Raw genomic sequence first — 14,571 nt, 5'->3', positions numbered from 1 at the left:
GGACGCTAGGGTTCAAATCGTTAATATAAAAAAGGAGAAAAAAGTTTCTATCACACAAAGATTTGGAGGACCCCCTGTAGTAACTCTGAGGACCCCCTAGGGGTTCCCGGACCCCCTGTTGAAGACCTCTGGTTTAAACCGTTCCTCATCTTGCTGGGGACCCCCTCAAACTCTGCTACACTATGGCTGCCACTCCATGGGTGTAGAGATGAGCAAAATTGCATGATTATATACCAGGCATTTCTGACCTGCTGTGTCACCAGACCAATAGACAACCTTCAAAAAAGCCATCCGTTCACCGCGTCCATTACATTCAATGGTCTCAGTTGCATGTTTGCTAGTCAAAGGTTCAGTGGGGAGACCTCAAAGTGGCGGTATCTAGGCAGTAGGTTTAGCTAAGATTTATCCACATGCAATCTTACCATGGCTCTCTCTTCTGTCTCTTTCTTTCCTCTCCCTTTATCTCCCTCAACTGTCCCAAGTTTCTAGTTTGTGGTTGAAAGCCACACAGTGTTCGTGCATGTTGTCAGCCATTTACATGACTTTGTGGGGTGATTCGTCTTCATGTGTACAAAGTAACACACATAGCTCGCAGCTATCGATGCAGTGCATAGCATCAGTGGAAATAAAACCGCTATACGTGTCAATCCAAACACGTCAGTCCAAAGCAACAGTGTACAGTAGCTGTGATGTTGAAAAACCTCTGCCTGCCTTTGTCTGCCTCGGTCTAGTTCTCTGTCCGCCCGCCCTCTATTTCTGTTTTATTGTTTCTCTCTGTATTGTGCGTGGCTTCTCTCCTACCTCCCTCTCCCACTGTGTTCCCTCCCTTTCTCGCTTCTCTTTCTCCTTCCCTCCTTTGTCTTTCTTCCACCTTGTATTCTGTTGCCCAAAGCTTTCAGCGTAATTGAATATGGCTTTTTATTTTCATTCGTGTTCATAAAAAAAATATATATGAACATTTTTCGACATGGAAACGATTATGAAAAATTAAGCGCGGTTATGTCAAATAATTGCAATTAGTCGATGATGCAATAATTGTGACAAGCCCTACTTGGAGGGCTCTGTTGTTTCATTTTAAGCTTTGCTTCACATGTGACTTGAAGGTGGTCCCACTGGCAGATCCCCCAATTAGCTGCTGCCTCAGTAAACCAGACGTTAATTTCAAACAAATTGCATGTGCAAATTGATTGAGAGTCATTTTATGTACACACAGTAATTATGTCCCTCTCCTCTCCTCTCCTCTCCTCTCCTCTCCTCTCCTCTCCTCTCCTCTCCTCTCCTCTCCTCTCCTCCCCTCCCCTCCCCGCTCCAGTGGTCACCTGGGTGTCAGTCATAATGTCACAGTTCACGTTAGAACATCTGACCAGGGCATCGTCACACATGTTCGGAATTCAATCACGCCCGTGACCTCCATGGTCGTCCTGGATTCCACGTTTACTCTGACCTCCAATGCGCTTCCCCCTGTTGTATGCCTTTGACAGAAGATCAGCATTACCCATTTAGAACGGGTACACATTATGGTGTATCATTATTTTATGCTTTAACTACTGAAAAATAGCAGATATACAAGCTGACAGCGCGGCACCGAGTGCCGCGCTGCGAGCATGTAGATCTGCTATTTTTGAAAAATCGTGAAAATTAGAATTTTGACCCGATGTGTCTTTTGAATCCTTCTAAGGTTTTTTGAAAAACCTATGTTTTTATGTCAGCAATCTGGCTAGCCATCGTCAAAGAAAAGGTCCTTTTCACTTCAACTGGAGCTCAGTTAGTCTGTTCTTGAGAGACTACTATGTCAGTGGTTCTCTTCATGTGAAGGACCCCCAAAATGATATTTATTTGGCCACGGACCCCCATCTAAAAATAGTTAGTTCCAGGGACCACCCAGAAGCAAAATTTGAGTTACAAACGTTCGCTTTAAAAATACAGATATTCAAAGATTTGCTCACATTTTCACAACTTTTTCAAAAATAGCAGATCTACAAGCTCGCAGCGTGGCACCTGTGAGCTTGTATATCTGCTATTTTTCAATAGTTAAAGCATTCAATAATTCTAGGCCCAAATGGGTTAAGAAGCTAATGAGCACGCGTAACGTAGCATGATAAGCTACCATGAAGGAGCGGGGGAAAGTGAAATGATGGCAAAATGAAATGTCCTGCACAGGATAACCTATATGGTCCTCCTGACATGTTTAGCTCTGTTTATGCTCCCGTTCTGAACGTACGTACGTATTAGTTCGGAACACAAGCAGCATTGTCCGCATACTTTGCACTATTGCCCCTTTATGGATACGTAATCTTTGTATCAGTAAGCTTTCAGAAAACGTGAGCAAAGACGGATGAAATATAATATAAGTATCCTTATAAATATGTGCCTTTTATAATGAAGATGTGATGTTAAATACAGTTCTGCAGTGCTCCTCAGGGAGAATTAGTGTTGTTCTATTGTGTCTCCTGGCTGAATGAGGGACTACCCATGGCCTCGATGCCTCAGTGGAGTGAAAGTAGGAGAGTTAATTACATCTGCCAGAGAACAAGAGGCTGCTGTCGCTCCTTCAGCCTCTGTGCCGTGCTTACTTACAACCTGACGCCGTGATGAGTGTGCGTGTCTTTGTGTGTTGCGTGCATGTGTTGCAGTGAGCATGTCTGTTTCTTTGTGGCCATTTGTGTGTGTGTGTGTGTGTGTGTGTGTGTGTGTGTGTGTGTGTGTGTGTGTGTGTGTGTGTGTGTGTGTGTGTGTGTGTGTGTGTGTGTGTGTGTGTGTGTGTGTGTGTGTGTGTGTGTGTGTGTGTGCGTGCGTGCGTGTGTGCCTTTGTCCTTGTTGAAGCCGAGTTAATTATCTGATCGTTTATGGCCACCTCTCCTACAGTGTCTACAGAGTCGGCCCTCTCCACTGCCATGTCCTTATACTCGGCTACAGGCGAGCCTGGCTGTGCCGCTCCCACTCTCCAGAGTCCGTGTTGTTTATTCAGTCTGTATGCCGATGACACTGCGACGGTGGAGGGAGGGGAGGTGAAAACACACCGGCAGTTTATGACCAGATGTCCTAGTTTTCAGCTGTGAGATGTTAATTCAAAGGGCCTTTTAGTGGCAGATCAAGGAACCGGCCTCCATTAAGCAGGCTTGTGGTACCCTGAATGGACGTGAGTGTTTAATTGCTGATCTGGGATCCGTTTGTCGTTGTTCTAATGAGGCCTGCTGCAATTGGAAAGGCTGTTGATCAGCCGCTTTGATCAGCTGCCCGTGGACACAGGATTACACTCCTAACACACAAAGCTAATGAAGCTGTGGGATGAAAACGCATGCACACACACACTCACGCACGTGTGTGCGCGCGACACACACACACACACACACACTCACACGCGCGCACGCACACACACACACACACACACACACACACACACACACACACACACACACACACACACACAAGCTCTTGTTCGCTCATATACTGTATACACATTAACAGAAGTGAATATGGTCAGATACAGTCACGTTCAGGCACGTGCACACATAGACATCAAAGGGTGCCCTTTTACCCGTCTGTAAAAAGTGCCCTTTCCAGACCATGAATGCAGTTTTTACTATGATGAAAGAAATGCAAATGCCTCCTTTCTGTGCCATACTTGAAGGCAGCATTAAAGAGAACTGCCTTGTCCAAACTCTCCTGAACTTGAATGCATCACCTTATGTTGAAGGAATTGCCCTCTCTGTGTGGAAATCCACGCTGTTACGCCACATCTCCAGTACTGACTTGATTATGCTTAGTTCAGCGTGGTATCACGCACCGAAAATAGCCGACCTCCAAGCTCACAACGCGTCGCAGCGCGACACGTTGTCAGCTTGAAGGTCTGCTATTTTCGATATTTCCACCAAAAGGCCCTTTTAGAAATTTCAGCCCCTGCCTCTCTAACATTCTCTACACGTCCCTGGTCACGTTATACAATTGTATACTGTATAAAACATACAGACAGAAACACATGTATGCATAAATCAATAGTCATTCACATACACACACAGCAATACACACAAGTACAGACATTCAAAAGGACACACATTCACAAGTACAAATGCAGACGCCATGCTTTGTTCGGTTGAGTTGTACTCTCAGGCTTTACGTCTCTGGCAAAGAGACTCCCATTGCTTTCAAAGAGAAATGTCCAAAGCTCAGGGCTGACGCTCAGCCCAAACTGCAGAGAGTAAAGCCTCGTAGCTCCAGACATATGTTGCATTGTGTAATTGGTTTAATTGCTGTCATTGTACGTATGCGTTGGCCTTTTTCATCTTCCCTGGCGGTGCAGGCATTCTGCTAATTATATCCGTCAGCCCCAAAGCCAGAATGAGTGGAGGAAAGTCAATTTGTTGCAGTGGGAACTTGCCAATTGTACAGTAGTTTTTCTTGCATAAAAAGTGCTGTGTGTGTGTGTGTGTGTGTGTGTGTGTGTGTGTGTGTGTGTGTGTGTGTGTGTGTGTGTGTGTGTGTGTGTGTGTGTGTGTGTGTGTGTGTGTGTGTGTGTGTGTGTGTGTGTGTGTGCGCGTGCGCGTGTGCACTCATGCATGTGTGTGGGTGTTTTCATTTTGGCATATATGTATGCATTATGCCTGTGTGTGTGTGTGTACATTACAATAATGTGTTGCAATAATGTATGAGCCCGCAGTAGCAGTTGTTACAGCCTTACTGTATGTGGTGTTATAAATGAGTTGTGTTTTAGGTCGGTTATTGTTGCAGGGTACTTGGAGATGAAGTGTGTTAATATGGCACCCCGCCGATGAATAATCATGAATAATGAATACATATACAGTAGTGATGACTTCCTACATTCAGGTGTGAAACCTCGCATTCTCCTTTCAGTTATTTGCGGTTTGCTCTGCACCTGTTTTATTTGATTCTTGGAGCTTGCCTTGGAAAACATCTTTGCCTCTATTGTGTACTTAGTCATAAGACAGTGTGGCGCAAACATTGCCAAACTTGCAGATCTACATACAAGCGCACAATGCACACATCGAGACGTGTTGTGGGCTTGTACATCAGATTTGGATTCTTTACTAGTAGTGATTAACACTACTAGTAAATGTCTTCTTTAATCTACTCACTGTTGGTCTTGTCCTGTGATGGAAATTCACATATCACTATAAATAGATTCTGTGAAAGTGAGCGAAAATTTTGATTGATTTAGAAATGTAGGAAGAATCGAGATTCTCCTCACGATTGTTCTCATCTTTACCCTCCTGTGTCTAGACGGGAGTGTCCTGTCATTCATTCTATTCAAGATGACAAATATGACAGGTACTCTCCATCATATTCAGGTCTGATGAAGAGCATGGTGGCTCCAAACATTACCTCACTCCAGTAATAAATCTGGCATAAGGGGAGCAATGTGCAGACACTTTACTCATCTTGTTTCACTCTTTTCCCCATCCAGTACCTGGCGTTTAATTTTGGGATGTGCGATATCTGTCATTCAACCCATAAATAAATCCATGAAATTGGGTTTAGTGGAAACATACAGTAGATGTCCTCAAGGACATACTGTATGTAACCCTAGTTATGAAGTACAGGCAGAAATAGTCAATAATGTGTGTTAATGTGTCATTAACTGGACTAGTATCAGAACGTTCGAGGTTATTAAGAGCCAGCAATTGCATATCAATGATGATGCAGATAACAATGAATTTAATGTGTGTGGCCACACAAATTACAACAACTGCAGTGAAAAGCACATGAAAAAGAATGAATAATAATAAAATAAATATGGAATATGAAAACCCTCAGTTCCTAAAGTTTTTGTAACCATTGGTCCCCTTTTGATATGAATTATGACAGTGTTTGGTTTGGTCTTTGTCCTATCGCACAACCTGTGAGGGAGGGGAATCACGTTGCACCATCAGTATCCAGAGTCGGAGGATCAACTGGCTCGCCAGTCGCCACCCAGTATGAACTGGGAAGCTATTAATCTGAGGAAGCAGCAGGGAAGCACTATCCTCTTCTCCATGTGAAGCACAATAGATGAAGGGAAGCTGAATCTCCCGGAAAAAAGAAGAAGAAAACTATAGTAGATCAGATGAGACCCAAATAGCTTGTGTTATTCACACACTGTGTAAATCATGTTATTAAATCCCCATGAATTAACATCAATTAACACTTCAATCAATTTAACTTAAATGAATTTGCTTAATCATTTTCTCTTTGGTTGTGATCATGTGAATTCAAAGGTATCCAAAGTGCTTTTTACAATCATTCAACTATTCGATAAGTCTTGTTTTTACAAAATAAAAATGCTATGAAATACACCTTTATTTACAATGAAATTAGATAAATTGCATAAAGTGCACTGTACAGTAACAAGGAGGCTAAATCGTGCTTAGTATCTTCACCTGGCTAGCAACAGGGAGAGATGCACCAAAAATTCCACATTATTACAACCCATAATACACAAATGTGTTTCTCAGGCTATTTTCCTCCTGTATAGAAAGTCGATGCTCGGAGCCCAACTTGATTTGGCCGCTGTGGCGACCCCGAAGGTCGCCGACTCGGGCGCCCTAGCTTAATCATTAGAGCATGCCCTGGGCTACATCTGCGCAAAAGTTGGCGCTTTTAGACTGATTAGCACGAAATTACCCTCTCCCTAAGGCCCCCGACTACATCAACAACAACAACATCACCTCTGCCTCTGCAGTGCAACATGAACACAAAAGAAAATGTAGCCAACTCTGTGGCCATACATCAACCAATACAACCATCAGCTGACCCACATCAACAGCCACACACTGTCTCATTCATTGCATCAGAAAAAAAGAGAGCGTATGTCTGCTCATTGACTCTCCTTCAGCCCTCCTCTTCCGGTGGTGCGCCTTTGTTTTCATTCCTAATAACAACAACTCTACACGTTGCAATGAGAGTTGCAGACAGATTCACCCGTGGCGCTCTGAATCTGTCTTGAGAGATTACACTCGCTAATCAATGAATGAATGGGCTCAGACTGCAACATCACCTGGGCTGTTCAGTGATTTGCATCTTCTCGATCTCACACTGCTCCAATGACACAATATACCAATCAGAAGTTGTCTAACGACATTAGGAATAAGGAAGACAGCACGTGAATGAATGAAACAGGAAATTGTCATATTTATAGAGGAAGTAGGATACTAGTGGGCTCACTGATTGGCCATTTAGGGAAGCCATTAACGGAGCTTGGTAGTTTTTTTGCAGAAAGAAACCTGTTTGTTTTATACAGTATCAATGTTTTTTTTTCTTTGTGTACAGTATATAGCTTGTTATTTCTATTAAACACACTTGTAGAGCAACTTGTATGTATATTTATACCAGTAAGACTCCCTAATCGGGAGATAAGCGACCGTAGGTGGCTTATCTCCACAAATAGGGCAAAAATTTGTTTTTCCAAAATCTTCCTGATCCATGTTGATGACATGAGTGTAGACATGCTGTGTAGTGATATTCGTGATTTTAGGGCAAAAACTGTAGGAGCAGTGTCCAAAAATGTGTTTTAAAAATCGGCCTGAAGGTGGCGCTAGAATAGGGCCATGTGAGAAATGAGGGGTGGGGTCTCCGCGTTGCCTTGGCGGACGAATAGGTACCGGCCCCGGCTCTCCCGGACGCTCCTAGCCCGAGTTATGGCATTTTATGTGCGCTGCAGTGGCAGGGGGTCCTCCACTGGGGGCGCCACCACTTTTGCATCCGTTCTGGAGCACCAGGAGTCGGTGGTCCCTGGGAATTCCCCGTGAGCAGCCCCATTGGGGTGGTCATTTGGTCATTTTTGCACATTTGGTCATTTTTTACATCTGGGGCCGGGGGTCCTTGGAGGTTGTAGTTTGGCAGGCAAGGAGTGTGTGTGTAAAATCTGGCATGGATCGGGTAAACGGGTGCGGAGATATAAGCAGGGAAAAAGTGTGACGTGTGACGTGTGAGCACATTTGGTCATTTTTTACATCTGGGGGTCCCCCAGGGACCTGGGGGTCCCTGGGGCTCCGGGGGTCCTTTGAGGTTGTAGTTTGGCAGTCAAGGAGTGTGTGTGCAAAATTTGGCATGGATGGGGGCAACGGTTGTGGAGATATGAGCAGGGCAAAAGTGTGACGGACTCACTCACTCACTGACAGACAGACAGCCCGTGGAGGTTTTGGTAGTAAATGCGACCTACGGTCGCAATAACTTAAATGAATGTTATTTCAGAAGCACCTTTGAGGTAGGGTCATTTCAAGCCTGGATACTATACTTATGCTCGCCGTTCATCTGGTCTCATCTCTCTTTATCTCTCTCTCTTCAAGGTACGACACCATCACCAACCAGTGGGAGACTGTCTCCCCGTTGCCCAAACCAGTGCACTCTGCTGCAGCCACGGTGTGCGGGGGGAAGGTGTACGTGTTCGGAGGGGTGAACGAGGCCGGCCGCTCAGCGGGCGTGCTCCAGTCCTACATTCCCCAGAGCAACACCTGGAGCTTCATCGAGTCACCCATGATAGGTGAGACCACACCTATACCCACACTCACTCACTCACTCTTACAGCAGCTTTCCCCACAGATGTGTGGGGCACGAGGACTGCAAAATGACTGACAATATGATATATGATATGGCAATGTAACTTATTGTGTTATATTGTTGCTGTAATGAATATAATTCTCAATGCAAGAATTGTTCCTGTATACCTGTTGATACACCCCATGATTTAATAGGATGATGTTTCATAAGCCTCAAATCAGCTTCAATCATGTTTTTATAAACAAACAAAACAGAATTACTACATCCGACTGACTTTACAAGTTGTCTCCGAAGATCTGTTTTGTTGTGGCTAGAGATTTATAGTTACTAGTCTATACTTAGGGACATGTGTGCCCCAACTATGTGAAGACCTTAGGGGATGCATGTACCCCAACTATGTGCAGATTTTAGGGGGGTGTGCACATTGTACCCCAATATGTGCAGCCTTATGAAAATATACAGTATGCGCCCCAATTGTATGCAGACTTAGAGGGACGTGTGTGTACCACAGCTCGGCACAGGCTTGCCGAGATGCTAATGAACAGATACAATTTTAGAAAATTGAAAAATCTGCTTTTTCAGTCCCTGCCTGTGCCATGTTCAATGCCCATGTGCAATTTGTCATTGATTGGCCAATCAATGACAAAAAAATAAACCCACTGAGTAGAAAATTGGATGCAGACAGAAAGAAGGACACAGTGTTCTCACTTTCATAGTAGCATTAGTGATGAAAGACATAATATAATCCAATTATCTGTCCTTAGACCCCTCTCCGTCTTAAAGAAGCATCTCAAAAGAGTCACATTTATAAAGGTAATTATTATCTGGGGTGGCTGACTGTTCACGAGGCGGTTTGTTGAGAGAGAGTGCAGAGGGGTGATACAGTTAGGCAGGGACACAAAGCACCACAGCGCAATCTCAGGAAATCGATTTAAACATTTCTCGCAGGTAAGATGATGTGATTAAAGTGGCAATGCCGAACGCCTTTGGTCCTGTAGCCTCCTCCCCACCACACGCACGCACGCACGCACGCACGCACGCACGCACGCACGCACGCACGCACGCACGCACGCACGCACGCACGCACGCACGCACACACACACACACACACACACATGCGGCAGCAGCTCTGAGTATTAGTGTGCTTGAGCGTGAGAACACTATCTTAAGGTACTGTAGTTGGGTGGATGCTATCAGTGTGAAGGCAGAAGCTGCTGGAGAAAGAAATGAGAGGGTAGATCTGGAGATCAACACATGTACATACTACAGTGATATATGGACATGGCTTACTGTATTATACACACACACACACACACACACACACACACACACACACACACACACACACACACACACACAGTCACACACACACACACACACACCTTCTCACCTAAAAACCCTCTATAATTGGTAAACTGTACTTTTTTTTCAAATGTCTTTGCCAAAAAATAGCAGATCTACAAGCTCACAACGCGTCACAACGTGGATAATGGATTTTGATTATCGTGATAATATCGTAAATTGCGATTTCTTTTGTCACAATAATCGTGATATGAAATGTTCATATCGTCCCATCCCTAGTGTATACAAAGACAGTATGCATGTGAAATAGAGAGAGAGAGAGAACCAGACCGACAGACAGACAGACAGACAGACAGAGAAACAGAGAGCATGCAGTCATCTGTCAGGGTCTAGATGAGACAGTGTGTGACAGGCAGTGAGTGTGTGGATAATGGACGGGTTCAGAGCTTCCAGTGAAATTGGGCCGCTGATGATTTTAGTGCAGAGGTGGGGAGCAATTCTCTATCAGCCTGCTGCCTCGCTCCATTCCTCTCCTCCCCCCTAATCTCTCCTCATCTCTCCATCTCGCTTTCTCTCAAACACACACGCACACAATATACACACATGCAAATACACACACACACAAACTCCCTCCCTCTCTTTCAGTCTCTCAGCATTGGCTTATCGACTGACATAAATATACCTGTGCGTGAAGGTACAGTATGTGTGTGTGTGTGTGTGCGCGCGCGCTCACAGATTCCCCGTGCTTGGACTGTATCTCCCGTGTGGACTGCAAATGGGTTTCACAAACACTTATCAACACCGACTTCCTATCTCTTCTGCAGACTGAAAAATAGTATGACTGCAGCCAAAAATAGGCCCTTCTACAAGTCCACTGAGATGCAGTGTCTCCAGTCTGCCTGCTTTCTCTATGTATGGAGTACATTTATCAGTCCACTTATTGAGATGCACTGAAAAACAGGAATCTATTTGATAGTAGAAGTAGCATATACTGCGGTTTGCTGTATATGCACATTCAAGTAGGCTACTCTGGAGCAGGGGTGTCGCACCAAATTCTGTGCCCTGGGTATAAGGATTCACTGTGGGGCCCCTGTACTTTAACTATTTTTGAAAAATCGTGAAAATCTTTTAATATTTCAAATCCTTCTAAGGTTTTTTGAAAAACCTATGTTTCTATGTCAGTGGTGCTCAAACTTTTTCATGTGAAGATTGAAGAACCCCCAAAATGATATGTATTTGGCCATGGACCCCCATCTCAAAATATTTAGTTCCAAGGACCCCCCCCCCCCCCCCCCCCCCCCCCATAAGCAAAATTTGAGTTACAAATGTTCACTTAAAAAATACATATATTCAAAGATTTGCACACATTTTCACGACTTTTCAAAAATAGCAGATCTCCAAGCTCGCAGTGCGGCACTCGCTTTGAGCTTGTATATCTGCTATTTTTCAATAGCTAAATAGTTATAAAATAATGAAGGCCCCTCCACCTTGGGCCCTGGTAACTCAGTCCCACTTTCCCCCCCTTGTGATTGCTCCTGTCTGGAGGGGCTGCTAGTTGGAATCCCCAGACCAGAAAAACACTGTCCCCTCCTAATCAACTAGTGTACGATCAAGGTGCTCTTGAGCAAGGCACTGAACCTCAGTTGTTCAAAGATATTTTGCAAGAAGCTCAACTCAATGTCGCTCTGTCACCTTTACTTTGTTACGTAACTTTTCGTTTTATTTTTTTAGTCAACACACCCCCTTTATGCTTACTATTGTTTACAATGATGCTCAGCTAGCGCTCTACAACCACAACGTGGCCGAATACAAAGTAAAATATGTGTCATCCAGTCACTTTTGCTGGCCTGAGTACCCTCACTTCTCACTGTGCACAGTAATTTACTGATGAATCAGGGTACACATGCTGGAGTGTCTTGTGCACATCGTTCCTCTCAATGTGTAATAATCAAGAAGTTGCGATTGCACGCCTTGAAAACCGCTAATTATTTTCTTATTATATCGTCTGTCGGGTGGAAACCTCATGTCCAAAATTGTTACTTTTCAGGGTTCAAATTTAAAAAATAGCATGCGTTTTAACCTTGTACATCTGCTTACTTTTTATATGTTGTGTGACGCTGTAAAAAAAAACACAAAAAGTTAGAATATGGAGATAAGAGGTTTCTGCCGGACAGCAACGATATAGTATTTGGGTTTACTGGGAGCTCCCCTGGAAAGAGCACATAGAGCAGCTCATAAATAAGTCTGAAGTGCCATTCACACTAAGCACGACTATAAGGATAATTATGTGAGCATTCATACTGATGTACAATATGTTGTGCAAACAGTGTTTCCAGCTGTGTCAGAGCCCACACAGAGAGAGAGCGAGAGAGCTATCCGAGTGCTGAAAGACGCATGCAATAGGATATATGACTCTGATTATGAAATATTAGTACAGTAGGTGAGATAGTTAGGAAGGGAGATAGTTGTACCCTACCCGAGGCAATGACAGTTAGCCTTCCAGCTAGCGTTAGCTTCATAATAGCTGATATCTTGATAGCAAAACTTCCTGTGGGTGAGTGACAGATTGCATCCAAGATGTCCAACGGATTTTTGTATGGCTGTCAATGCTTCTATCATTCATAAAATCGCTGAAATGATATCATCCACGACTATGTCGTTATAGTAGTGGTGTGGACGCTGCCATACATTTGAATCAGAACAATTCCCACCCCGCCTAGCTCTCTATCAATTCAATTCAATTCAATTCAATTCAATTCAATTCAATTCAATTCAATTCAATTGGCTTTATTGGCATGAAATTTTACAAATGTTGCCAAAGCACAAATACAATTATGACAAACAACAAACAATATAACAATATACATCAATGAAATTACAGTACATAAAGGAGATGGTGCGGTAAAGTAAACATATGGTATACAGCATATGTGTCCTACTGGTTGTCCCTTTTCTTGTGACAGGAATTGACATATTTTGCAGCTAAAACGGCACATTCTTTCTGTTCTCCCAAAAGGAGTGGCAATTTCTCCCTTTCACTGTCTCTATTAAAAAGAACAAGCAGCAGACATTCCAAATAGTTTTATTGAATAATAACAAATAAACCGAAGAAGCAGTGTACAGTAGATCTTATTTTGAGTATGTTACGTATTTGAAATGCACATTCGTACCCATTCGGCATGAGTGAACAATGACAGGCCTAACTGAAAATGGGACTCAAAAAGTGGTGAATTGGTATATTATTTCAATATAGCACGTTAGAGGCAGCCCATTAGGCCCCCCTCTGTTTCCTGTCCTGTGAGGAAGGTGAATTGCTGTGATTGAATGCTGTCTGACTGTGTCTGTGTTTGTGTGCATATGCTGTGTTATTTCAGCTGTGTCTGTACGTATTAGCGCTCACATGACCCCCCCCCACACACACACACACACACTCACACACACACACACCCTGTTGTTTTTTAGTACTGGCACCTTCTTTTATTCCAATTCACTGCGTAGTTTACACCAAGGAGCTCACCACATGAACTTAACTGTGTGCTGGCTGGCACACATCGTCTTTAAATAGAACACACACTGCGTTAAAGACCCGTCGCTTACACACACACACACACACACACACACACACACACACACACACACACACACACACACACACACACACACACACACACACACAGGGCGTCACAAGGGGGAGGGAGTGGGACTGAGTTACTAGGGCCCAAGGTGGAGGGGCCCTAATTATTTTATACTTTAGCTATTGAAAAATAGCAGATATACAAGCTCACAGCGCGGCACCGAGTGCCGCGCTGTAAGCTTGTAGATCTGCTACTTAAGTCGTGGAAATGTGTGCAAATCTTTAAGCGAACATTTGTAACTCTTCTGGGGGGTCCCTGGAACTAAATATTTTGAGATGGGGGTCCGTGGCCAAATACATATCATTTTGGTGGGTCCTTCACATGAAAAAGTTTGAGCACCACTGACATAGAAACATGAATAACATTTTTCAAAAAATGATTTGAAATATCCAAAGACTTTTCACGATTTTTCAACAATAGCAGATCTACAAGCTCGCTGTGAGCTTGTATATCTGCTATTTTTCAATAGTCAAAGCACAAAATGTGAGTGAATCATTGTACCCAGGGCCCAGAATTTGGTGCGACACCCCTGCACACACACACACACACACACACACACACACACACACACACACACACACACACACACACACACACACACACACACACACACACACACAAACACCTTATTATTCACCCGGCATTACATCCCGCTGACAGACAGCCTGTCATTGACCGATGGGCCCCGGGGACCACAGAGCCTGAGTGCGGAGACGCCGGGGCCCAGTTTGCTCTATCGAGAAATTGAGTGAAGGACAATTACTTGTGCAAATGACGTATGGCGCTGGAGCGGGGATGGAGGTAGGGGAGTGCCATTAAAAAAATAGTGGATGGGGAGGCTAGGACGGTCGGAGAGAGTTTGTAGAGAGAGAGAAAGGTGGATGGAGACAAAGGGAGCGAGAGGCAGAGAGAGAGAGAGAGATGAAGAGATGAACAAAGGGGAGAGAGAGAGCGTAGGGGAGAGCTAGAGCGTTTCCATAGTTACCTAATTAGCCATGTTCCAGCTTGCTGTCATTTTCTTTCCCGTCCAGCTCAATAAAAAGTACATTATGCTCTTTCCCGCTGCTGTTTTTTTCTCTTTTTTCTACACCGTTCCTTCTCTTATTGCACACTCTGTGAGAGGGGAAAAAACACACCTGAA

General features: G+C 44.0%; 1 protein-coding gene across 1 annotated transcript in view; it reads left to right on the top strand.

Moving 5' to 3' along the window:
- The window catches only part of klhl29 (kelch like family member 29), a 373,908-nt gene that overhangs the window by 345,720 nt on the left and 13,617 nt on the right, over nt 1-14,571 (top strand). The window contains exon 13 of the mRNA XM_080745146.1: nt 8,283-8,476. Within this exon, the coding sequence (XP_080601272.1) occupies nt 8,283-8,476 (194 nt within the window). The remainder of the gene's footprint in view (nt 1-8,282; nt 8,477-14,571) is intronic.

Source organism: Nannobrachium achirus (assembly GCF_963921795.1).
Source record: "Nannobrachium achirus genome assembly, chromosome: 16".
Taxonomy (NCBI): Eukaryota; Metazoa; Chordata; class Actinopteri; order Myctophiformes; family Myctophidae; genus Nannobrachium; species Nannobrachium achirus.
Note: the sequence above shows the minus strand (reverse complement) of the source record. Positions and strands in the feature narration are given on the sequence as shown.